We start from the raw sequence: 26,786 nt of genomic DNA, 5'->3' as shown, positions 1-26,786 counted from the left end.
CTGGAAGCGTCTCACTGTCCCCAGCTGGCCCTGCTCCAGCAAGACCGGCAATGAGAGCCCTCCTGGGGTTTCCAGAGACTCTGGGAGGTTTGGGGAAATTATCTGGAGGCCCAACAGCTTAATGAGCTCATCCAAGTTCTCAGGTTAGGCGGGGATGACACAAGGATGTGTGTGGGGCCAGGCCCGGGGAGCACCAGGAAGGCAGCCCCACCCCCCACCCAGCTGCCCTCTCAAACCCCTGGGAACTGTTGGCTGGGATGAAGCCATCCGCCCTGGTCATGCCCTGGTGAGCTGGGGTCAAGCCCCTGGCTTAGCCTTTGCTGCCCTGACTGAGCCCAAATCCTCGGTCTCGCTGCAGGTGGCAGGCACTGGTGGGCACAGGGTGGCTCTGGATTTAGCTCCGGAAGCCGGGGGGGGGGGGTGTCCGAGGGCTGTTGCCAATGTCAGGCTGCCTGCTGTTGAGAGCTGTCGCACGCCCATGAAGTGGAGCTCCTGGTCCTGCAATGGGCTGTTACCGACACCTCAGTGACATAGGAGCCCTTCTCTGTCACCCACCAGCCGCCCGCGGAAGTCACAGAGATGGGACTGATTCTCAGTGTGGTGACTAGGGCGCCTTTACCTTCCCCCCCCCCCCCCCCCCCCCCCCCCCGGCAGGCGGCTGGACCCACCCTACAGGGGCCCAGAACCGCCTGGGGGCTCTCCAGGGCTTGGACGTGCCGCTGAGCAAACAGTGTTGGCTGGGGGTCTCCCCCTGAGCCCTGCCCCTGAGACCTGCCCATGGGAGGCGTCGGTCTCGGGGGCCGGGTCCTGTTGGGAGAACCAGGATCCCCACTGGGTCCCAGGCCCTCGTCGGAGGACGGGAGCAAAACTTCCCATGAGTTCCTGAGAAAGGCTGGAACGTAACTTTCCGGAACCCTCCCTATCTAAAAAGTCTGCATCTTCCCGCTTGACTCGGTTTGTCCAAGTCTACATTCAAGGGTAAGAAACCTCCCTGATGACCTGGAAATCCGGGCGGCTTCCAACCTTCACCCTCATGGGTAGGAGGCCTAAAGCCAGCCAGAGGCCCTTCTTCTGGACACAGCCCTGTTGTTTCGTTCTGTTCTGTGTTTGGTGGTTTTTTTGTTTGTTTTTTCCCTCTAGAGAAGCCTGGAGGATCGTTTTACTCTTGGTGTTCTAAACCTTCTCCGCTGTGAGTGCAGCTGTGGGGTTTTTCTCTCCTCATGTTCCTGGACCCCTGAGGCCTTTCAGCCTGGAGACGTGTGTCCTTGAGCGGACAGAGGTCTCTCACATTGTTTCTTTGATAATGTCATTTTCTCCATTCTGTTAGCTGGATGTCAAAACTCTCGGTTTCCTTTTCCCTGTCTCTTGTCTTCTTTCCCTTATTTGCACCTCTTTAAAAAATATTATAAAATGTCTCTTTATATTCCAGTCCTTTGATTAGATTTCTTTTAATTGAATAGGCTCCATGCCCAGCGTGGCCTTGAACTCATGACCCTGAGATCAAGACCTGAGCTGAGACCAAGAGTCAGACACTTAACCGACTGCGCCACCCAGGCATCCCTGGTTAGATTTTTATTTTGCCAATCATTTTGGATTTTTGTTTTGTTTTAAGAGGCTTTTTTTAAAAAAGTTTATGTATTTATTTTTAGTAACCTCTATACCCAGTGTGGGGCTCGAATTCATGACCTTGAAATCCAGGGGCGCACGCTCCACCGACCAGCCAGCCAGGCGCTCCTTTTGGCAGTTGTTTTAAATTTCCAAGAATTCCTTCCTGTTCTGTTTTTCACTTCTCCTAGCTGGGGGGGCTGCTGTGCTTTGCTCACTGCCAGGAGCCGTTCCCTCCTGAGCCAAGAGTTAGTTTCTCCTCGGCCCTTGAGCAAGCCGGTGGCAAACAGCCCTGGGCTGTCCGCCCTCTTTGGAACTGCTTTGGAAGACATTCACCTGCCCAAGGTCATGTCTCCTTCTCCAGGCAGCCCATCTGCGATGACTGGTTGACCCAGGAACATCGAGGCCCAACCTTGTCCCAACTCGAGCGAATCCTCCAGAACCATCCAGCTTCTGCCTTTCTTGTGGGGTTGGCTGAGTCTCTGTTGATGCCCCAATGTAGCCCGATTTCTCCCTGCACCCAATCCTGTCTTTCCTCTCTCTGCCAGGTGTAAACCCCAAGAGTGCTTCCTAATTAACTTCCCACGTGCCGAGCTCTGGCATAGACTCCGCTTCCTGGGGCTCCCACGCTCTGATGGCTGGTACCAACAGCGGTCCGAGCAGCAGATGCTCAGTGACAGTGAAGACCTGTCCCAGAGAGCTCCTGCCACCAGGTAGCGGAAGGGTCTCTACCTTCTAACTGGGGGAGGGGGCGAGAGTGACTGGGATGGCAGCGGAAAGAACGGGAAGGTACCAGCTGGCAAGAGGCATCAGGTACATGGGGAAGATGGGGGAAGTTGTCCCTACAAGGACGATGGGGTTCAGGGTCCAATGGCTAAGTCTGACTGACCCGCTGGCATCTTAACACGTGACTAACCTACTACGTGCAAAAACATAATCCGGGGTCAAAAGTCACAAGGGACAAACAAAGATGTTATAAACTCATAAAAGAGACCACCGACCGAGATAAATGCACTTGGCAATGAATTCGGCAAGTCCGCCCGGCTGGAGTGGCGGGGAGACACGGACAGACAAGGGTAACGCCACGCCTCTCTCGCAGACGCAGAGGACAAACCCACGAAGGAAATACACACTAACGTCAACGGGAGGAACGATTATTCACACCTTACAGAAAATCAGCTCTGGTTTCTGGTTGTTTTGTTGTTTTGGAGTATTTATTTACAAAAGCAACATTATAAAAGCCTGAGGTCAGGGCACCTGGGTGGCTCAGTCGGTGAAGTGTCTGCCTTCAGCTCAGGTCACGATCCCAGGGTTATGGGATCAAGCCCTCCCTGCTCAGTGGAGAGCCTGCTTCTCCCTCTGCCACTCCCCCTGCTGTGCTCTCCCTCCTCTCTGTCAAATAAATGAATAAAATCCTAAAAAAAAAAAAAAAAAAAAAGCCTGAGTTCCACAGTCCACCAACTTTGGTCTCGCTGGTGAATGAGCCCACGACCGTGTCCCGCTCGGATATGAACCCCAGGCAAGTGCAGAGAGAAGGGAGGATTTCGGGGGCAGGGGAAATAAAATTAGACCAGAAAGGAAGACACACCCCCTCCTGGAGACCGATGGCGGTTTTGACGCTGTGTGTGTCTGGTAGTGTGTGTAGGCGAACGTGTGCAACCGTGGAGGGGGGGTGTGTGTGTTCGTATGTGCATAGACGTGTTGCATATGACGTGTGTGTGGTATGTGTATGCACACGCGTGTGTTCACGTGTGCGGGCGGCACTGAGTATGGCCAGAGGTGGCAAATGCAAGACGCCAGAGGGAAGCACTTTGCGTGCGGTTTGTGCCCCTCCCTGGCGTGGTGGAAAGGCTGGCTTTGCTCCACGTTCACCGAGGGTAGGTTTCGACAGGGTTATACTGGGGCTGTAAGACCTCTGTGGGCCGAGTCATTGGTGAAGAGAATGGACACCACTGACCTTGGCTTTCCCTTCCATGCCTCCCCACGAGCCCCCGGGGGGGCACGTTACCTGGGGAGTCACCCCCAGATAAAGCTGCAAAAGCAAGTCAGTGAAGCAAGGACAATCAATACATGGGGTAGGAGCCCTTGAACCTCCACATGCAAAAAGATGAACTCCAACTCCTGTTTCACGTCAGACGGAAAATTCAAAACGGTTCTCGGACATAAATGTAAAATCCCAAATTATAAAATTTCCAGAAGAATGCATACAATAATTCTTGTAGTTTTTGCATTGAGCAAAGATTTCTTAGACACAACACCCAAACCAAGACCCATGCATTTTTTTTAAAAGATTTTATTTTCAAGTAATCTCTACACCGAACATGGGGCTTGAACTCAGAACCCCAGGATCAAGTGTCCCATGCCCCACTGACTGAGCTGTCCAGGACCCCCACAATCCACAAAATTTAAAAGCTGATAAATTTTACCTTGTCAAAAAAAATTTTTTTTAAAGATTTTATTTATTTGTCAGAGAGAGAGAGAGCACAAGCAGGGGGAGCAGCAGGAAGAGGGAGACGCAGGCTTCCTGCTGAGCAAGGAGCTCCAGGCGGGACTGGATCCCAGCACCCTGGGATCATGATCTGAGCCAAAGGCAGACGCTTAACCGACTGAGCCCCCCCACACAACTCTTTACTTCATCAAAACTTAAAACTTCAAAACTTGATAAAAAACGAAACTTTGTTAACATAAGCGGAAAGACAAACCACAGAGTGGGAGAAAGTATTTATAAACCCTTATCTAACATGGACTGTACCCAAAGTGTACGAAAACTCTCAAAACTCAGTAATGAAAGGAACAATCCAATTAAAAATGGCCAGAAGTTTTGAACAGTCAACAAAGAAGATACATTCATGGCAAATGAGACTTGAACGTTGAAAGAACATTCAACGTCATTACCCATTAAGGAAATGCACCCTGAAGTCGCAGCAAAACAACGTCGCTAATCTGTTGGAACCACTGGGCCAAAAGCTGACAATCCGGAGAGCGGATGAGGACCCAGAGCACGCGCCGTTCTCATGCCCTCTTGCAGAGTGTGGAATGCAAAACAGTTCAGCGGTACTTCACAAGGTTAAACATGCTTGCAGGATGACGCAGCAGTCCTTCCCCTTGGGTTTTCCCCAAGGCAGATGAAAATTTATATTCATTTAAAAACCTGCAAGCAGGGGTGCCTGGCTGGCTCAGTCTGTGGAAGGTGCAAACTTTGATCTCGGGGTTGTGAGATCGAGCCCCACCTTGCAGGTACCTGCATGCAGATGATTAAGGTAGCTTTATTCATCATTGCCCAAAACCCAAATGCCTTTTGGCTGGTGAATGGATAGACAACCTGTGGTCCGTCCAAACCATGCGATACTATTCAGCATAAAGAGGAAAGAAATATTGATACATACAAGACCATTGATGAATCTCAAATGAATCACGCTGAGTGAAAAAAGTCAGACTCGAAATGCTGTTAGTTCTTCTAAAATGCTTGTAGTTCTTCCACAACTCTGGTAAAGGACAAAACTGTAGGATAAGAAAGCAGGTCAGGGTCTGCATAGGGCAACAGGAAGCGGGAGGGGCTGACTATAAAGGGACACGGGAAGTTTTGGATGATGGAAACTTCTCGGTCTTCACGGTAGTAATGGCTTTTGTCAAACCCATAGAACTGTATACTAAAATGGATAAATTTTACTAAATGTAGTCCAGTTCTCAATAAAAGATCTTTTTATTTATTTATTTTTAAAGATTTTATTTATTTATTTGACAGACAGAGATCACAAGTAGGCAGAGAGGCAGGTAGAGAGAGACGGAGAAGCAGGCTCCCAGCCGAGCAGAGAGCCCGATGCAGGGCTCCATCCTAGGACCCTGAGATCATGACCTGAGCCGAAGGCAGAGGCTTTAACCCACTGAACCACCCAAGTGCCCTAATAAAAGATCTTTAAAAAAAACTATTTATGATTTATTTATTTGAGAGAGAGTACAAGTGCACACGGTAGGGTGGGCAGGGGCAGAGAGGGAGGGAGAGGAAGAGGGAAAGTAGCCCGAGCCCACTGTTAGCTGAGCATAGAGCCCCACGGGGGACTAGGGGGACTCAGGGGACTTGGAGACTCGATCTCACCACCAGGAGATCCTGATCAGAGCCAAAACCAAGAGTCAGACACACTCAACCGACTGAGCCACTCAGTCAACCCTCAATAAGAATTCTTTTGATGTTACCTTGAGTGAAAGAAGCTAGAAACTTACTAATTGATTGTACTTGTATGAAAGTTGAGTAAAACAAAACGAATCTATGGTGGTAGAAATGCAAAGCCGTGGTTATTTACAGAGGGTGGAGATCAATGAGAAAGAGCCCAAGGGGACTTCCAAGGTGAACGATGTGTTGTGACTTGATTGGCCAGCGGTAACAGGAGTACACACATTTATCAATGCTTCCTACTACGGGCTTAAAAATCAATACGTCTTCCTGACTATAAAGCACTTCCATTTTCTTAAAGGTACAGAAGTATTTTTTTCTAAAGGATGAGGAAAGATATTCCAAGTGAACATGGTTAAAAAGAAAGCGAAGGCAGGAATCTTAATATGGGACTAACTTATTATATGAAAAAATACAGTTCAGGGTTAAAAGTCACAAGGAACAAACAAGGATGTTATAAACTCATAAAGCAGACCACAGATCAGGATAGATGCTTTTGACAGTATCGCTTTACACGACGGCAAGTCCGCACGGCTGGAGTGGCGGAAAGACAGCGATAATTCCACGCGTCTCGAAGACAGAGAGAACAAACCCATGAAAGGAATGCACGCTAACGTCAGTGGTATAGACAATTACCTACATGTAACACAAAGTAAACTCTTTTTTTTTTTTTTTGGAGTATCTCTAAACATTGACAAAAATAAGCTACGACCTAGACCGTAAAGAAAATCTCAATAAATGACAATGAACAAATACGAGACTGTGTTCTTTGGCCATAATGTAATAAAACTAGAAAAAAACCAAAAGGATGGAAGCTTCTCCCAATTGATATTGATCACAGTTATCTAAGGATTACAACTCAGACTGGGGTAGCTTAAAACTCTTAAAATTTAGAAACCAAAAAAAAAAAAATCTTAAAAAAAAATTTAGAAACCAAATCAGGGCACCTGGGGGGTTCCTTTGGTGAAGCCTCTGCCTTTGACTCAGGTCATGATCTTGGGGCCCTGGGATCGAGTCCTTCGTTGGGCTCCCTGCTTAGCTGGGAGCCTGCTTTTCTCTCTCCCTCTGCCTGCCTCTCTGCCTGCTTGTGATCTCTGTCTGTCAAATAAATAAAGTATTTCAAAAAAGATCAAATAAGCATGTTTTTTTTTTTCAAATAAGCATGTTTTAATTGAAAAGTTAGGACATTTTGAGAAAGTTGGTTAGTAGACAGCATGAGACAGCATGACTCTGACCAGAGTCATGAAAGTGGTATGGGTGTGAGAAAACCAGCTCGGAGCGTGAGTGTGTGTGTGAGCGCGTGTCTGTGTACAGAGCAGGTGGGTGTGCCCGTCTTTGGGCATGACTACTATGTCTTCTGTTTGTGGGAGCAAGTGTCTACATGCAAGGTGTGGAACTACATAAAGAACACCTCATTGGGGCACCTGGGTGGCTCAGTGGGTTAAAGCCTCTGCTTTCGGCTCAGGTCATGGTCCCAGGGTCCTGGGATCGAGCCCCACATCGGGCTCTCTGCTCAGCCGGAGACCCGCTTCTCTTCCTCTCTCTCTCTGCCTGCCTCTCTGCCTACTTGTGATCTCTGTCTGTCAAATAAATAAAATCTTTAAAAAAAAAAAAAAGAACACCTCATTTATTTTTTTAAGATTTTATTTATTAAAGAGAGAGAGCATGAGTCGGGGAGGGGCAGAGGGAGAGAGAGAATCTCAAGCAGATTCCCCAGTGAGGCTGAGCCGGACCCAGGGCTCCATGTAATGACCCAGGGGGATCATGACCTGCGCCAAGAGTCAGAGGCCCAACTGACTAAACCGTTCAGTCTTCTCAAGGACACCTCATTTTTTTTTTTTTTTTAAGGACACCTCATTTAAAGCGGAGTTGGTAGGTACCTGGCTGGCTCATTCATAAAGTACACAACTCTTGATCTTAGGGTATGAGTTCAAGCCCCACGTTGGGTGTAGAGATTACTTAAATAAAAAAAAAAAGTTTAAAAAAATTAAGGGGTGCCAGGTGGCTCGGTCAGTTGAACATCGACTTTTGATCTCAGCTCAGGTCTTGGTCTCAGGGTGGTGAGTTCCAGCCCCATGACAGGCTCCATGCTGGGTGAGGAATTTATTATTTATTATAATAAATTTGTAACTTATTATAAATTAAAATAAATTAATTAATTTAAAAAATGGAGCTGGGAGGCCGGGGGGGGGGGGGGCTCTCATACCCAGCCCCAGGTCATCAACTATAGGTGGGGCAGAGAGAAGGACCTTTCATCTTGGTGGGGGGTCCGGGGGGCGGGGAGGGAGCTAGTACATGACTAAGCCAGCAGGAGGAAGGGAGATTTTCTCCTCAACCAGCAACAGCCCAGTCAATGAGACACTGCCACCACGCTGAGCTCTCCTTTCTTCCAGCAGACCTTGCCTTCAAAGCAACGCCTCCCCGACTCGCTCCTTCTGCTTTGTTCCCTGGCCTTGCCTGTGTTTTTCCACCACAGCTTGCTTGTCCCTGAGTACAATTCTTCACTATTCCTGAATAAATCCATTTCGATGGTAAAATAATGGTCTGTCTTCTATGTATGTATGTATGTATTTTTTTTTAAAAAGACTTTATTTATTTATTTGACAGAGAGAGAGATTGCAAGTGGGCAGAGAGGCAGGCAGAGAGAGAGGGGGAAGTAGGTTCCCTGCTGAGCAGAGAGCCCCATGCAGGGCTTGATCCCAGGATCCTGAGACCATGATCTGAGCCAAAGGCAGAGGCTTAACCCACTGAGCCACCCAGGCGCCCCTGTATGTATTCATTTTTAAGTAGGCTCCACACACAGTGTGGAGCCCAACATGGGACTCAAACTCAGAACCCTGCGATCAGGATCCGAGTGGAGATGAAGGGTCAGGTGCTTAATCCACTGAGCCACCCAGGCGCCCCAGGGCTGTCTTATTTTTATGGTTGACGTTACTTGGTGAACAGAGGTGGGATCCAGAAAATATGCCCAACAGCTCTAAGGCTGGTGAGCAAACCGGTGTCCATGCTCATCGAGCCCACAGACCTCACCACTCTGTTGCGGGCCCTGGAGACTGAGGGCAAGTCTCGCCGGAATCCAGGCATCGAGCCCTGTGCACTGAGCCCTCCAGCTCGATCTGTGATCTGTTTATTTATTTTTATTCTTTTACTTTGCAAAGATTTTATTTATTTATTTGAGAGATAGAGCAAAAGAGCACGGGGCAGAGGGAGAGGGAGAAGCAGGCTCCCCACTGTGCAGGGAGTCCTATGCGGGACTCAGTCCCAGGACCCTGAGATCATGACCTGAACCAAAGGCCAGTGTTTCACTGACTGAGCCACCCAGGCGCCCTGCAGGATTTGTTTAAAGGCTTTGTCCTTTCTGGTGAGTACTCATTTTTCTGAACCTCTAGTTTTGAATTACAGGATGCCTGCCCTCTAAACTCTTTCAAGAGAGCCCTCCTGCTAGACCCTGGCCAGCTTTATGTTTAAAAACCACGGTCCCTCTTCCTGTGCACGTTCGACTAAATGGACTAACTGAGCTAAAGATCATTTAGCTCCTCAATGGCCAGTAGGGAAGCTTTCAATCTCCTGAACTTGTTTTTCTCAAAACGAAATTAGAAAGCCACAGCTCCAAAATTAAACAAACTGAATGGGATGCCTTTTTTAATTGGTACCTTGAGGCTTCCAAATATTTGCAGGATTCTAAAACTGCCTCTTCACAAAATACTATTTCTAAATTACTGAGATAAACAACCAACTGAAAGAAGTCAAATGACCTGTGAAGCCTCTTTTTCCTCTCCCCCATCTCCTTGGTCTCTGGAGGTGTGACAGCCGTCTTGTGCTCAGGGCCCACCTCTGGGGCCATTTTCTTCCATCTCGTCTTCACCCGGCCTCCCTTCCTCCCCAACCCGGATTCTAATCCTTTCACTGAATTTCCTTTTTTGTCCAAACCTTTCCCCACTCCCTTTTCTTCGGAACCTATTGAAACATGTCCCTCTGAAGTAAAATCTTCCAAGGATCCAAATAAACCCCAAATTTCTTATGTTCTCTGGATTGAAGCTGAATCACAAGCCATAATTAAAGAGTTTCCCAAAGTAAAAAGGAAGATGAGGGACAACTTCCAAATTCATTCTGCAAGACCAGCATTACCCAGATACCAAAACCAGATAAAGACGTTACCAAAAAAAAAAAAAAAAGAAAAAGATAGGCTAGGATCTCTGATGAACATAGATGCAAAAATCCTCAACAAAATATTAGGAAATCGAATCCAGTGACATATTTTTTAAAAAATCATTCACCACAATCAAGTGGGATTTATTCCAGGGATGCAAGGGTTCAATATTCATAGATCAATCAACATGATACATCACATCGACAAGAAAGGATAAAAACCATGTGATCATTTCAATAGATGCAAAAAAGCATTTGACAAAGTAAAACACCCACTTATGATAAAAACCCTCAACAAAGTAGGTTTAGAGAGAACATACCTCAACATGATAAAAGACATATCTGAGAAACCCACAGCTATCATTAGTCAATGGTGAAAAACTGAGAGATTTTCCCCTCATATCAGGAATAAGACAAAGATGTCCATTCTTACCACTTTTATTCAACATAATAGTGGAAGTCTGAGACACAGCAATTAGACAAGAAAAAGAAATTAAAGGCATCCGAATTGGTAAGGAAGAATAAAACTTCCCTTATTTGTAGATGATATGATACTATATATAGAAAACCCTAAAGACTCCACCAAAAATTTGTAGAACTGATAAATGAATTCAGTAAAGTTGCAGGATTCAAAATCGACATACAGAAATGTATTGTACGTCTATACACCAATAATGAAGTGACAGAAAGAGCAATTAAGAAAACAGTCCAAAAAAAAAAAAAAAGAGGAAAGAAAACAATCCCATTTACAACTGCACCAAAAATAATAAAATACCCAGGAATAAACATTATCAAGGAAGTGAAGATTTACACACCGAAAACTATAAAACATTGATGAAAGAAACTGAAGACGACACAAACAAATGGAGAGATTCTATGTTTGAGGACTGGAAAAATGAAATATTGTTAAAATGACCATACTACCCAAAGCAATCTACAGATTTAATGTGATCCCCTGTCCAAACACCACCACAGAAGTGGGATAATATTAAAATGTGTATGGAATCACAGAAGACCCTTTGTCATCAAAGCAGTCTGGAAAAACAAGACCCAAAGTGGAGGAATCACAATTCCAGATTTCAAGATATACTATGAAGCTGTAGTGATCAAAAGAGTGTGGTACTGGCTTAGAACAGACACAGAGATCAATGGAACAGAATAGAGAGCCCAGAAATAAACCAATTATTCATATAATTAATCTCTGGCAAAGGAGGCAATACCATGCAATGGGAAGAAGTCTCTTCAAAAAATGGTGTTGGGGGGGCACCTGGGTGGCTCAGTGGGTTGAGCCTCTGCCTTCGGCTCAGGTCATGATCTCAGGGTCCTGGGATCCAGCCCTGCATCGGGCTCTCTGCTCAGCATGAAGCCTGCTTCCTCCTCTCTCTCTGCTGGCCTCTCTGCCTACTTGTGATCTCTCTCTCTCTGTCAAATAAATAAATAAGATATTTTTTTAAAAATGGTGTTGGGAAAACTGAACAGCAACAAGCCAAAGGATGAAACTGTACCACTTTTTTATACCATACACACAAAAATAAACTCAAAATGGATTAAAGACCTAAATAAGAGACCTAAATCCACAAAACCTCTGGAAGAAAACATAGCTAATAATCTCTTTAACATCAGCCATAGGAACATTTTTCTAAATGTGTCCTTTGGCAAGGGAAATAAAAGCAAAACTAAACTATTGGGACTACACCAAAATAAAAAAGTTTTTTTGCACAACAAAAGGAAACCATCAACAAAACAAAAAGATAACCCACTGAATGGTAGAAGACATTAGCAAATTGTACACCTGAGAAAGGGTTGATATCCAAAATACATAAAGAACTTATAAAACTCAATGTCCCAAAGACAGACAATCCAATTAAAGATGGGCAGAAGACATGAGTCTTCTTTTTTCCAAAGAAGACATAAAAATGGGCAAGAAACACAAGAATAGAAGAGAAGATGCTCAACATCACTCATCTTCAGGGAAATGCAAATGAAAACCCAAGGATATATCACCTTGCACCTTATCAGAATGGCTAAACTCAAAAACACAAGAAACAACAAATGTCGGTGAGGATGTGGAGAAAAAGAAGCCCTCATATACTGTCGGTGGGAACACAAGTTGGTGTAGCAACTGTGGAAAAGAGTGTATGGAGGTTTCTCAACAAAGGAAGAATAGAATTACCCTATGATCCAGTAATTCCACTACTATGTACTTACCGAAAGAAAATGGAAACACTACTTTGAAAAGATATATGCATCCCTGTGTTTACTGCAACGTTGTTTACAATAGTCAAGATATGGAAACAACCCAAGTGTCCATCCATGGGTGAATGAATAAAGAAAATGTGTTATATGCACACGATGGAATATTACTTGACCATAAAAAAAGAGTGAAATCAGGGCACCTGGGTGGCTCAGTCAGTTCAGTGTCTGCCTTCGGGTCAGGTCATGATCCTGGGGTCATGGGATTGAGCCCCAAATTGGCTCCCTGCTCAGGGGGGAGCTCTGCCTGCTGCTACCCCTGCTTGTGCTCTCTTTCTCAAATAAATAAATAAAATCTTTTAAAAAGAGAGAGACAAAAAATAGACTCATTTTTTGTTTTTGTTTTTTTTTTAAATAGAGAATTAAACATGGTCTGCATTATTAGATGCCTTCCATCAAAATGATTTCAATTCTTTTTTTTTTTTTTAACATAGAGTCACCAACTGCTCTAGTTTGCCTGGGACTGAAGGAAATATCCCAGGATGCTGGATTAAAAAAAAAAATTTTTTTTATTAACGTATAATGTAATATTAGCCCAGGGGTACAGGTTTGTGAATCGCCAGGTTTACACTTCACAGCACTCACCATAGCACATACCTTCCCCAATGTTCATAACCCCACCCCCCTGCCCACTCCCCCTCCCCCTGGCAACCCTCAGTTTGTTTTATGAGATTAAGAGTCTCTTATGGTTTGTCTCCCTCCCAATCCCATCTTGTTTAATTTATTCCTTTCCTACCCCACCAAACCCCCCACGTTGCCTCTCAAATTCCTCATATCAGAGAGGTCCTATGATAATTGTCTTTCTCTGACTTATTTCGCTCAGCATAATACCCTCTTGTTCCATCCACGTCATTACAAATGGCAAGATTTTGTGGTTTTCATGGCTGCATAGTATTCCATTGTATATATACCACATCTTCTTTATGCATTCATCTGTTGATGGACATCTAAGTTCTTTCCATAGTTTGGCTATTATGGACCTTGCTGCTATAAACATTTTGGTGCATGTGCCCCTTCAGATCACTACATTTGTATCTTTAGGGCAAGTACCCAGTAGTGTGATTGCTGGGTCAAGGGGTAGCTCTATTTTCAACTTTTTGAGGAGCCTCCATGCTGTTTTCCAGAGTGGTTGCACCAGCTTGCAGTCCAACAGTGTAGGAGGATTCCCCTTTCTCCGCATCCTCGCCAGCATCTGTCATTCTCTGACTTGTTCATTTTAGCCATTCTGAATGGTGTGAGATGGCATCTCCTTGTGGTTTTGATTTGTATTTCCCTGATGCCGAGTGATGTGGAGCACTTTTTCATGTGTCTGGTAGCCATCTGGACGTCTTCTTTGCAGAAATGTCTGTTCATGTCCTCTGCCCATTTCTTGATTGGATTATTTGTTCTTTGGGTGTTGAGTGTGATAAGTTCTTTATAGATCTTGGATACTAGCTCTTTATCTGCTATGTTGTTTTCAAATATCTTCTCCCATTCTGTCAGTTGTCTTTTGGTTTTGTTAACTGTTTCCTTTGCTGTGCAAAAGTTTTTGATCCTGATGAAGTCCCAATAGTTCATTTTTGCCCTTGCTTTCCTTGCCTTTGCCGATGTTCCTAGGAAGAAGTTGCTGTGGCTGAGGTCGAAGAGGTTGCTGCCTGTGTTCTCCTCAAGGCTTTTGATGGATTTCTTTCTCACATTGAGGTCCTTCATCCATTTTGAGTCTATTTTCGTGTGTGGTGTAAGAAAATGGTCCAGTTTCCTTTTTCTGCATGTGACTGTCCAATTTCCCAACACCATTTTTTGAAGAGACTGTCTTTTTTCCATTGGACATTCTTTCCTGCTTTGTCAAAGATTAGTGGACCATAGACTTGAGGGTCTGTTTCTGGGCTCTCTATTCTGTTCCATTGATCTGTGTGTCTGTTTTTGTGCCAGTACCATATTGTCTTGATGATAACAGCTTTGTAATAGAGCTTAAAGTCCGGAATTGCGATGCCACCAACTTTTTCTTTTTCAATATTCCTCTGGCTATTCGAGGACTTTTCTGGTTCCATATAAATTTTAGAATTATTTGTTCCATTTCTTTGAAAAAAATGGATGGTATTTTGATAGGGATTGCACTAAACATGTAGAGTGCTTTAGATAGCATAGATATTTTCACAATATTTGTTCTTCTAATCCATGAGCATGGAACACTTTTTCATTTCTTTGTGTCTTCCTCAATTTCTTTCATGAGTACTTTGTAGTTTTCTGAGTACAGATTCTTTGCCTCTTTGGTTAGGTTTATTCCTTAGGTATCTTATGGTTTTGGGTGCAATTGTAAATGGGATTGACTCCTTAATTTTCTTTCCTCTGTCTTGTTTTTGGTGTATAGAAATGCAACTGACTTCTGTGCATTGATTTTATATCCTGACACTTTACTGAATTCCTGTGCAAGTTCTAGCAGATTTGGAGTGGAGTCTTTTGGGTTTTCGACATAAAGTATCATATCATCTGCAAAGAGTGATAGAAAAAACCAGACTCTTAAATATGGAGAACAAACTGGTGGTTGTCAGAGGGAGGTGGGTGGGGGGATGGGTGAAATAGGTGAAGGGGATTAAGAGCACATCTCTTGACGAGCACTGTGTAATGCACCAAATTGTTGAATCATTATATTGTACACCTGAAACTAATATAACAATGTATGTTAATTATACTTGAAAAAATAAATAAATAAATACAGTTTAAAAAATATTTCCTCCGGGGCATCTGGGTAGCTCAGTCAGTAGAACATAATCTTGGGGTCATGGGTTCAAGCCCCATTGAGTATAGAGTTTACTAAAAAAAAAAAAAAAAAAAAAAAAAAAAAAAAAATTCCCAAAGCAACTAAGGACCCCCATAGGTTTGCTGAAGAATTTAACAGTTACTCAAACTTACCAACCTAACTTTCCAGATTCGTATCAATTAGTCCACATGTTTGTAGGTGAGGGTCAGGTCCACCATTGGATGAATCTTACCCAATGGGAAATCCCAAAAGGAATTTAGAGAAACAGACCCCTAACTGTTGGCAAGATGCTAAATTACTCGCCAGAAATTTCTGCCAAGCAACGGCAGTAGCTTTTCCTAAAACTGTGTATTGTAACAAAATTCAGACTTGTACCCAAAAGCCCGATGGACCTCTTCATAACTATTGCGGTTGGCAATTGTTTCTTGTTTTTTTGTTTTTTAAAGATTTTATTTATTTATTTGACAGACAGATCACAAGTAGTCAGAGAGACAGGCAGAGAGAGAGGAGGAAGAAGGCTCCCCGCTGAGCAGAGAGCCCGATGTGGGGCTCGATCCCAGGACCCTGGGATCATGACCTGAGCCGAAGGCAGAGGCTTTAACCCACTGAGCCACCCAGGCGCCCGTTGGCAATTGTTTTTAAGGAAAATTCTGGTCTTCCTTTGGCTGTCGAGTCCACTTGGGTAGCTTTTAATTCTGTTAAATTAAAAGTATTAATGGGCTGAATTGGGATCAGTCTCTTCTCTTTAAAGGGACCAGGATGGAAAGGGAAAGCATGTCCAGTCCAGATCAACTTGAGGGCAGTATGAGTGATTCGACCAAAATGAAGACCATGAAAATCCTTAATTTTCAGCTTCAACAAATGGAGAGGCCTCTAAACAACACCCAAATGCTTGTGGTGGTGTGCCACTCCTCTCTCTGTAGATGCCTCGACCCTATGGCCAGCCTTTCAGGATCCTAATCCCCAGGGATGGGCTCTGAGAACAGTAGGGGCCCTTCCCCATTCTCCCTCCTAATCCGCTCAGAGAAATAACTCTTCAGATTGGAAATGGCTGTCTCTGTTCTTATTGACCCTAGAACTAGCTCTTGGTCCTCAATCCCACTGCTACAAAGTGGCCACTGGCTTGGAGTATGAAAATGACCCAAATAGTGGGGTCCCTGACTAACCTCAACAGGTTTCTGTCTCTGAACCTATTCCCTTCTGTTTAGATCCTCTAAGAGTTACCCACCCTCCCTCCTTAGTTCCTCCATCTTGATTCACTTATTGGGCCAAGATGTCTTAGAAAAGTATCATGCAGGACTATCCTTCTCCCAAAAGGGGAAACCATTCTAGAATTTGACAGTAGCAATCAAGGTAGCCAAACAGGTGAATCAAATGGCACTTCAGCATCATTCATTTGTTCCATCTCTTGATGGCCCTGGCCTTAACTCCAAGGACACTGGTCACTCACCATCCTCCTTATGGGCCAAGCCTTCCACCGATATTGGCAGAATTCACAGTACTCCATTAAGATTCAAATAAATCCAAATCAAAACCTCTCCCCAGAATGAATCAATCCTATGCATAAAAAAAATCCCTTCAAGGCATCAGGCCCATACTAAAATATTAGAAGGCTCAGGGCCTCACAATCCCCTGTACTAGTCCCTATAGTACTCCTGTTTCACCTGAGAAAAAAACCCAGTGGCCAGGAATGGAGGTTTGTCCAAGGATGGAGGTCTGAGCCATAAATGATAATGTTATCCCTCACCACCCTGTTGTTCCTAATCCCCATACTTCAGTGGCTTCCATCCCCCACCCCCGAAAGCAAATTTATCACTGTGACCAATTTCTGTGGCACTTGCGTTAGCATTCCTGCGGATGAAGCCAGCCAATATTTTTTTGCTTTCACTTGGGAGGGAGAACAATACACCTGGACAGTCATGCTCCAGGGTTTCACAGAACATCTTTACTTTTCACAGAGCTTAAGGGCTGATTTGGATGATAAAGTTTTCTGTACACTCTACTTTGTTACAACACGTACAGGATTTGCTTCTCTTCTCTCCTTCTCAGACCTCTTGAGAGGAAGACAGCATCCACCCGTTAAGACTTAAAGCCAAAACCCGATGTAAATTCTCCAGCGAAAAATTGTAGTTTGCTCCAAGCCAAGTTCAATATTAATACGGAACCTAATCTTGGGGCAGGGGCTACATTAAATCCAGATAGGCTTCCTGGCATCATGAACTCCCCCACATCAAAAACTAAGCACCAGTTGCAAGGTTTTCCCAGGCTAGCTGACCGTTGTTGTAATTGTACTCCAAACTTTTTACTGCTCGGCCCCTATGTGTTTTACTATAAAACAAAACAAAACAAAACAAAACAATCTGATTGTATTGTTTGAAAAGATCAGGATGACACAGCTTTTGAGACTTTAAAGGGAAGGGTTTTGTCTTGTTTTGTTTTTTTAAGTTTATTTATTTTTTAGTAATCTCTACACCCACTGTGGGGTTCAAACTCACAATCTCGAGATCAAGAGTCACACGCTCTTCTGACTGAGTCAGCCAGGTGCCCCCAAAGAAAAGCTTAATAAAGCCCCCCTTCCCTTGGCCATCTTGATGATCAGCTTCCTGTTTTCCTTTTTGTATTCAAGAAGGAAAGGAATGCTCACCCAAAACATGGGACAACTGTTCGCCCACTGGCTCATAGGGTATAGTAGCCAAGAGCTGGATCCATAGCTCGAGAACATGCCCTTGCTTCAGAGCCATTCCCACCGCTGCCCCTTTAGTTAAGGCCACTGCAGAAATGGCCCGGGGGGTCTTCTCTAGTCACCCTGTGCCCCCTGCAGCAGAAGTCCTCCGATTCTCTTCACGCTCAGCACCTTCTGAGTTGCCTCACTTGCTGTGAAACTGTCTAGCTAACGGCTCCTCATATAACTCTTTCTTGCTGCAATGACCTTCACCCAGCTACTCTCCCCTTTTTGCTGATGAAACCCCCTCACCCCTGCTTGACGTTGACAGATCACCCTTTTGACTCCCCACGACAACTGACAGGGAACTGCTCAAACCAGCGTGGAGTCGTTCGTGGTTTAGGGACGGTTCTTATTTAAAGGATGAAAACAGTAAACGCTGTTCTGTTGCAACTCTTTCTGAAGTCCTGGGGCAGCACCGATATCTTTGGCCACTTGGGACCCACAGGCAGGGATTCATCCCCTTCCTCCGGCTTGCACCTTAGCCAAGGGTAAAACCACAAGCATTTATACCAACAGCTGGGGTGTTTGGGGGTCGCTCATGAATTCGGAACGTTATGGAAACAATGAGGTATCCTTCCTTCCAGTGGGGATAAAATGTTAAATGGTTCCCATGTCCGAAATGCAGTAGACATCGCATGCTTGCCGCTGGGCTCTGGCTGTTAGGTTCCTGGGCATGCAAGACCCAAAGTCCTGGAGGTCAACGGAAACCACTTTGCTGATGTTTCCACCGAAGGTGCTCAAGGGAGGGGTGCCTGGGTGGCTCAGTTGGTTAGGCGTCTGCCTTCCACTCAGGTCATGATCCCAGCCCAGGGTCCTTGAATTGAGCCCCACACTGGGCTTCTCCCTCTGCCTCTGCACCTCCTCTGCCTCTTGCTTTCTTTCTCTGTCTCTCTCTCTCTCAAATAAACAAATAAGATCTTTAAAAAAATGCTCAAGGAAACCAAGAGCTCAACCTCCGTCATGGGCCCAGCAGGTGTTCTTCCAGATGAAGACCTAGAAAACATTGACAAGAGATGCCCAGCAATCAGCCCCAGAGAGGGGAAAACAGCATTGGAAATGTAATTGTTGTTTTGTTGTTTTTTTTTTAAGATTTTATTTATTTATTTGACAGAGAGAACACAAGTAGGCAGAGAGGCAGGCAGAGAGTTGGGGAAGCAGGCTACCTGCTGAGCAGAGAGCCTGATGCGGGGCTCGATCCCAGGACCCTGAGATCATGACCTGAGCCGAAGGCAGAGGCTTAACCCACTGAGCCACCAGGCACCCCTCATTGCTGGTTTGATAAGAGGAGAGGACTTTGTCTTGAGCCAGATATAGTCCTGGCAGAGACTCTAAAATTTCAGTGGCTAACCTTTGTACGTGCGTTAAATTGTTGGGCTATTGATAAAATGATAGACTGTAGGAGCCAACAGTGGCAGGGAAATATTAATAATGCCACACACCAAAAAAATGCCCACCTCGCTTGTCCCGCTTGTCCAAAATGCCACGCTGTAATGTCCATCCATACCACCCGCGGGCATTTAAAATTGCCCAAGCTTTGGCAAATGGATTTCATTCGGTTTGTCCCATCTCATGGATATAAATGTTTTAGTCAGGGGTTGACTGTTTTCTCACTGGACTGAAGCTATGGCCTCTTTTGTGGCTAAAATCTTATTTTTAAAAAAGTCATTTCATGGGGCGCCTGGGTGGCTCAGTGGGTTAAAGCCTCTGCCTTCGGCTCGGGTCATGATCTCAGGGTCCTGGGATCGAGCCCCAAATCGAGCTCTCTGCTCAGCGAGGGGCCTGCTTCCTCCTCCCTCTCTCTGCCTGCCTCTCTGCTTACTTGTGATCTCTGTCTGTCAAATAAATAAATAAAATCTTTTAAAAAAAAAGAAGTCATTCCCACCTGGGGAGCCCCTCCAGTGCTTCCTCGTGGTCGGAGGCACTGACTTCCTTAGCTTTCACTGTGCTCTGTGCTTGCCGTCCTTAGTCCTTGGGGCTAGCCAACCCACTAAGGCATCGTTCACACTCAACTGGCAAATTTTGTGAAGATCTTTCCTATACTTTAGCCCAAAGCATTGCCCTTTGTCCTTCTAAATCTCAGATCTGTCCCCATTGGAACTCATAGACTTTCACTCTTTGAGATGGTCCCAGGATATCCAATGCTCTTGACTCCTGCCTCCTTTGACCCACAGCTAGTAAAAGGACATCACTTCAATACTATAAAGACCTAATGTCTTCTATTGACAACAATCATGCTTTGGTTGGAGCAACCTCTTTCCAGCACGTTCCTGGGAAACGAAGATGTTAAGCCTCACACTTTGCAACACAGAGATTTTTTTCCTCTATTGGAAAAGGCACCTCCACGATTCTCTTCAAGCTCACTGTGGGGTTGGGGTGGGGCTGGGGCACCCTAGCAGGTGCCGAAGCCAGCCCGGGTGTCGCCAAACTTTAAGGAATCCACTCTGGGTTCACATGTCCCATCTAAAGAAACACCAAGCCCGTTTGGACCTGCACATGAATGGGTGACCTGAAAGTAAAGGTTCCCAATATTTGGAGCAGAATCGCCTGGTGGAGACAGCTTTCCCAAGGTGAGTGGGCCGGGCCTGTGTGTCCTTGTCTCACTGCTCTTTCTTACTCTGTTTTCTCCCTTTCTTCCTCAGACAGGTAAGGCTCTCATCTGCATTTCTCAGTTATTGCAGAAAAGGTGAAATTGTCAGATTTGTCCCCGGAAACCTCAGTCTGTGTATGACAACAGTGGTCCTGTACTCACTCTTTTTTTTAAATATATATATTTTATTTATTTATTTGACACAGAGAGAGAGATCACAAGCAGGCAGAGAGGCAGGCAGAGAGATGGGAGGAAGCAGGTTCTCTGCTGAGCAGAGAGGCGATTCAGGGCTTGATCTCAGGACCCCGGGATCATAACCTGAGCCGAAGGCAGAGAATTAACTCACTGAGCCACCCAGGCACCCCTGTAGCTCATTCTTTGAGTCATTTCACTACTGTGGGCCTAGATTGTTCCTCGGGTTCCTTTTGTAAGGTTAGAGCGCTGAACCGCCCTAACCCTATTCCTTGCTTCTATTTAACCTAGCCCCGGAATAGGAAAAAAGATGTCTCCAATTTATATTATATTATATTGTATTATATTATACACAGACACATATATAGGACACGGCAGGGTGACCAATACAAACAGGGCCATCTGTAAGTTTCCTGACATACCCATAAATCCAGGAAGTCTTTCACTGTGTAATAACATAGTGTCTAAGTCTTGACTGAATGGTGCTAAGCCCTCTATACTGGCCGATGGGTCCGCATCTTACGAGGGAGCCCTCTGCACGTCCCCTGGCTACTCCGTTAAATGTGGAGGTTTTGCCAATGATGCCTATGCTAGGGCAACTCGGTGTCTCGACGGCTGGAGGCTAAGAGGGCCACGTGCTCTTGCCTTGCCCCCTGTTCTCGTTTCTTCCCATGACAAATCAGAAGCCTTGCATTGGTCTGCCCCATCGGTTCTCCACAGCTGCCTTAAACAGGAGCTCCCAGGGGATGGACGTGATTCTGACTTTGCCTCGGCAGGAAGAACTTTTCTCCCCAGGGTCAGAATAAGTGCCAATGAAAACATGATTAGGCATCTCTCCAGAAAGAAAGAAAAAAAAATGAAAGAAAGAAGGAAGGAGGGAGGGAGGGAGGGAGGGAGGAAGGAAAAAAGAAAAAGAAATAAGAAAATTTTCCGGAAGAGCAAGAGGTCAGATCAATTCCACAGCCAGCAGAACATCCGTCAGGTAACTCAACTTGTTGCCTAAGGTAGTTTGCGACAATTACACAGCCCTTGATTATTTACTTGCTGAATCTGGAAGCATCTGTACCAGAGCAAACACCTCATCCCGCTGCAGGTGGATAAACTCTTCAGGGCAAGTAGAAACCCAAATGCACAAAATGAGGGAACAAGTACATTGGCTCTAGTAAATTTCACCTCAATCTCCAGGGTCCTTTCATGTGTTCACTGGTTACCTTCAGGCTTAGGGTCATGGCTCAGAACCCATCCTACAATTTAGAATTGTCATGTTGCCCTGAATTACACTTTGTATCATTTAATGATACATTGTGTAATTTAATTATACTTTATATAATTATCTTTACGTTTCATAGCCATTGCCTGTCAAATCATTGTAGAAACGATGTACCCAGTATAATAGTGTTATTCAATGCTTTGAAATGATTTCCAAAGTGCATGACCTTGAAAAGACACAGACATTAGATGGGAAATGCCTGAGTCCTTCCTCCTACTCCTTACTTGAATGGGGCTTCGGTGGCTTGGAATCTGCGTACTTTCCCTCTACACGTGGGACAAGACACCCAGGAAAGGCCCTTCCTCTCACCGAGGGACAAAAGTCACTCGCTTTGGAAAACCTGCCTCTTGATCAGGGATGCTTGGGGAGGGGGGAGATCTTGATCAGAAGGGGGTAAATGTGAAACTGAAAAAAGAAAACTTCATCTAAAATGGGGTCGGGGCTGGAGAGGAGGCTCTCACCTAGGACCAGTCTTCCTCGGCCACCAACAGCAATGGGAAGACTCCCATTTTACTACCCCAGAAGGGGGGGAAATAGAGATTTTCTCCTCTCTTGCCAACAGCCCAGCCAACGACGGGCAAGAGCAAACCATCACCACCTCCTCCTTCCTTCAATAGACCTTTCAAAGCAGCCCCTCCTGACTTCCCCCTTTTTCTCTATAAATTAGTGATCCTCTCAAGCCCCCGGCTTTGTCTGGGGCCTTACCGCCTCTTGCTTATCTCAGATAACACTGCTTTGCTGTTCGTGAATAAACCCATTTTCCTGGTGAAGTAACTGCCCGTTTTACTTCGAAGGTGGACAAAGGCTTTGTGCCTCTGAGGTCTGACGAGCAAGCAGGGAAAGCAGCAGGACTGGTCAAACCCTAAGCTCTCTGGAAAATGGGGCAACTGGTCCCCGAGCCCCCGCCAGGGAGCCCAGCACCTCCTTCAGGCGGGCTGCAGGGGGCTGCAGGGGCCGGAGGCTGGAAGGGCCGCCCGCGGGGTTCGGGCCGGGTAGGGGCGCGGGGAGCCAGGCTTCCGGAGCGCGGTGAGTCAGCACAAGGGCGGAGCTGGGCGGAGCGGGCCGGGGGTGGGCGGGACGACCCTTAATAAGGCTGGAGGCCTGGGCCGCCCGTGAGCTGTGCCGCCGCCCCCGTTGCTGCTGCTGCTGTCGCCGCCACCGCATCCCCCGCCACCCCCGCCACCCGCGCTGCAACCAGTGAGTCCCCGCCGCCCGGGCCTCCGGGGGCGGGGGGTGGCTCCCAGGGGCCTCGGGGCGCTCCCGGCTGGAGGCCGGACCGCGGGCTCCGGGCCAGAGTTCGTGGAAGGCCCTGCAGGCCCCCGGTTCCTCCACCCCAGCGCGGGGATGGGGATCCAGGGGACTCACGAGGCCAGCGGCGTGCGGTTGGGGCCCGCGCGCGGCGGGGGCGGGGTGGTGGGTGCGGCTCGGGCTCCTGCAGCGCACAGAGGGTCGAGCGGGAAATGGGACCCCAGGGAGGCCAGATGGGGGCTGTCTCCCTTCCGTGACACCCTGCTGTCTGACAAACTCGTCTCCCTCCGCTGCAGTGCCGCCCTACACCATTGTCTACTTTCCTGTCCGAGGTAGGCGCCCCGGGAGCGGGAGCTGGAGCGGGAGCGGGGCGGGGGAGGCGGAGGTTGGGGCTGCAGCCGAGGACCCCGACCCCACCCCTCCACCATGTGGGTACCAGCCGGGGGCCTCCTTCCCTGTGCCCCTGAGCTCCCGAGGCTGGAGTAGCCAACCTCCTCTCCGTGGCCGGTCCCCAGGGCGCTGTGAGGCTGGGGTCCCTGCACACGTCCCACCACCCCCCTCTCCCCTGGTCCCCAGGCCGCTGCGAGGCCATGCGCATGCTGCTGGCGGACCAGGGCCAGAGCTGGAAGGAGGAGGTGGTGACCAAGGAGACCTGGCTGCAGGGCCCGCTCAAGGCCTCCTGTGTGAGTGACCGCCCGGAGGGGGGCAGGGGCTGGGCGGTTGGGGGCAGCCAAGCTCAGCGTGGCTGACAGCGCGGTGCCCCGCCCCCCAGCTGTACGGGCAGCTCCCTAAGTTCCAGGACGGAGACCTCACCCTGTACCAGTCCAATGCCATCCTGCGACACCTGGGCCGCTCCTTGGGTGAGTCTTGAGGCTGCAGGTGGCCCGGGCACATATGGGCCAGCATCAGCCCGCACTCCCGCTGCTCTGCTCTGTGCCTGCTCTGACCCTCTTGTGCTTGAGTCAGGCTGCCTGGTGACACCGTGGAACAACCACGGGGAGGCATGAGGAGGTTCTAGAAACCGCCCTCAGCCACCCCCAGGTCAGCCCACAGCTCTTGCGCTCTGCCACACTGCCTCTTGCTGAATTCTGCGCCCTTAACTGTGCATCAGGACTGTCCCTTCTGTCCCTGTCCTCCATCCCCCTCCCTGGCTGTGCCCACAGGCGGCCGCATAGGCCCGTCGGTAGTGTGTCGGGGGTCCAGTCCTGCATTTCGCTTTCCTGCTGCCCAGGGCTGTACGGGAAGGACCAGCGGGAGGCGGCCCTGCTGGACGTGGTGAACGATGGCGTGGAGGACCTCCGCTGCAAATACGTCATGCTCATCTACACCAACTACGTGAGCCTGGGCATTGGGGGCGGGGCACCGGGAGAACAAACAGAAGCTCATGTATTCTCACCCGCGAGCAGCCCTGGCCCACACCTCCCTCCAAGTCGGGGTGCCCCGGGCTAAGTCAGGCTCCGTGCTGAGGACCAGGAGCTGCCCTAGCCCCCCACTCTCACCGCCATGCGATGGACCCAGTCAAGTAGCAGTCAAGTAGCAGGAGTCCTCCAGCCCGGAGTGGTTCCTGACGGCCTGGGTTGCGGAGGGCGGGCCTTCCTGGAGCAGGTGGAGGAGGGGAAGGATCTGTAGCCAGCCTGGGGGCGGGGCGTGCTGGCACCTCCGGGGGCACAAAGTATGAAGACACAGAGTACATTTGGGGACCCGGGACCAAGTCAGCAGAAGCAAGGCATGTGTGTGCCCGTCGAGAGGGAGAGGGAGGGTGTCGGGCTTTGGCACTGGAGGGACGGCAGGCCCCGGCGGCAGGAGAACCTTGAACCGTCTGGCTGGTTGCACCGGGGGCCACTGAGAGGTCTAAGCAAGGGCCGTGTCCGCCTGTGAGCTCTAGAAGGATCTTCCGAGGCTTTTGGAGCAGTCCCGGGAGGTCACGGTGGAGGCGGAAAGGTGGGACTCGGGTAGAGAAGATTCAGCCGCTGACCTGGACAGGGTGTGGCAGCAGCCCCAGGGGCCGGGAGTGAGCAGAGGATCGTGGGGGGCTCCGAACTCGGTGGGTGGCGATTCCCTGAAACGGGGCAGACGGCGGGGGCGGGGGGGGGGGGGGGGAGGGCGGTGCATCACAGGGCTGGGCCAGGGGCTGAGGTGTGCAGGTCAGGAGCACAACAGCCGTGGTGTCTTTCTGGCAGGAGGCAGGGAAGGAGGAGTACTTGAAGGCACTGCCGGAGTGCCTGAAGCCGTTTGAGATGCTGCTGTCCCAGAACGAGGGGGGCCAGGCCTTCATCGTGGGCAGCCAGGTGAGCATCTGGCCCTGTCCTGCCCCTTCTGCACCACCCTCTGCTTCCAGGTGGAGAACAGGTGCAGAGGGAACATGTAAACCCATTACTCAGCAAAACTAGGCAGGCTCAGGGAGCGGCTCGGACTCCCTGTCCCCGATGTCCCCACCTGCTGAGTCCCTGGTCCTCTGCCCTGCAGATCTCCTTCGCCGACTACAATCTGCTGGACCTGTTGCTGATTCACCAGGTCCTGTCCCCCAGCTGCCTGGACTCCCACCCCCTGCTCTTGGCCTATGTGAAGCGCCTCAGCGCCCGGCCCAAGCTCAAGGCCTTCCTGGCCTCCCCCGAGCACGTGAACCGCCCCATCAACGGCAATGGGAAGCAGTGAGAGCTTGTGTGCCCCCGTGGGTAGCCAGGGCTGCCTGCCTGCCTTTCTCCAGGACTAATAAAATTTCTAAGCAGGAAGCAGTGCTGTGAGCATCAAATGTCTTGGGGGAGGGGGCTCTTGAGACCTTCAGCAGTCAGGTTGCCGGGAGAGACAGGGCGGCCTGGATGCTGGAATTCGAAAACACATCGGGATTTCTTCTTAGAGCCTTCAACCTGGACTGTGTTTAATGAACTCCAGGAGTAGGAATAAAAAGATCCAAAAAAAAAAAAACATAGGAAAACTGATTTCTGCCCTTGGAGGTGCCCACGGTCTGGAGGGAGGAAAGGCTCCCTTACAGAAACATGCTTTGTAGTTGGAGCAGTACTCTCCCCGCCCCGAGACCAGACCCGAGAGTGGTCAGTGATGGGCAGCCGGGACAACTCCCTCATTTGGGAGCGCAGGAAGCCCCCCCCCACCCCCGCTGAGGGAGGTGACTGGACATTTGGCTCCGGGCCAGGAGAAGGTGGAACAGAAGGATGAGCCCTTTCCCAGGACTCTAGGCACAAGGAGGGCTGCTCCTGGGGGCAGCGCTTGGCCTGAAGCCCCTGGCCTGGTGATTTGGCCACTGGTCGGGGCCAGAGCGGGGGGTTGGGGGGGTGGAGGGCACAGGAGGGTTTCAGAGCGAGACCGGGCCTGCTCCCTCTGCCCTTCCTAGGGCAGTAAATTCCTTTTGGACATCTCGTCTACCGCATCCCAAAGGTCCTGTCCCCATGGATCGATGGGGACCAGTCTGTGCTCCATCTTCTTCTGTACCAGCCCCTCCCTCCTCTCTCCTGGGAGCCACTGCCCTCATAGCTGGTCCTAGCTGTCCTCCATGAAAGTGAAGACCAGCAGATGGGAATCAGCAGCCCTGTTGACCCAGACTTGTCAGCAAGGGAGCCGGGCCACTTGAGTTCGCCAGAGACTGGGCAGGCAGAGAAGTGGAGGGTTTCTTGGTGGCAGGGTTGGGGGGTGTACAGAGGAGAGTCCAGATGTGCCCTGACTGGAGATCAGCAGCCTGGGGAAGCAGTGGGTGGGTTCAGGAGAAGTGGGGTGTTCATGTCACTGCTCTTGGCTCTTTCTGGTTGGTCCTAAGTAGGAAAAGGGAATACAAACCAGGGAAGCTCTCACTTATTAATCAAGTCCTGGACATTCCAGGCGCTTGTTGCAAGG

At 48.3% G+C, this 26,786-nt stretch overlaps 1 protein-coding gene across 1 annotated transcript; it reads left to right on the top strand.

Annotated features, from left to right (window-relative positions):
* Positions 1-22,788: 22,788 nt before the first annotated feature.
* Positions 22,789-25,672, top strand: LOC123948229 (glutathione S-transferase P). Its single transcript, XM_046014853.1, has 7 exons — positions 22,789-22,889; positions 23,237-23,272; positions 23,517-23,623; positions 23,713-23,800; positions 24,172-24,275; positions 25,121-25,228; positions 25,407-25,672. Coding segments are annotated over exons 1-7 (633 nt in total). The 5' UTR covers positions 22,789-22,888; the 3' UTR covers positions 25,596-25,672.
* Positions 25,673-26,786: the final 1,114 nt, after the last annotated feature.

The sequence above is a fragment of the Meles meles genome, chromosome 8, assembly GCF_922984935.1.
Source record: "Meles meles chromosome 8, mMelMel3.1 paternal haplotype, whole genome shotgun sequence".
Lineage (NCBI taxonomy): Eukaryota > Metazoa > Chordata > Mammalia > Carnivora > Mustelidae > Meles > Meles meles.
The sequence above is the reverse complement of the archived record's forward strand: the minus strand, read 5'-3'. Positions and strand labels throughout refer to the sequence as shown.

Coding starts and splice junctions, on each gene's coding strand:
- LOC123948229 (XM_046014853.1), top strand. Junction 23,273..23,516: donor TGTCTACTTTCCTGTCCGAG/GTAGGCGCCCCG, acceptor CCTGGTCCCCAG/GCCGCTGCGAGGCCATGCGC. Junction 25,229..25,406: donor CCTTCATCGTGGGCAGCCAG/GTGAGCATCTGG, acceptor TCTGCCCTGCAG/ATCTCCTTCGCCGACTACAA.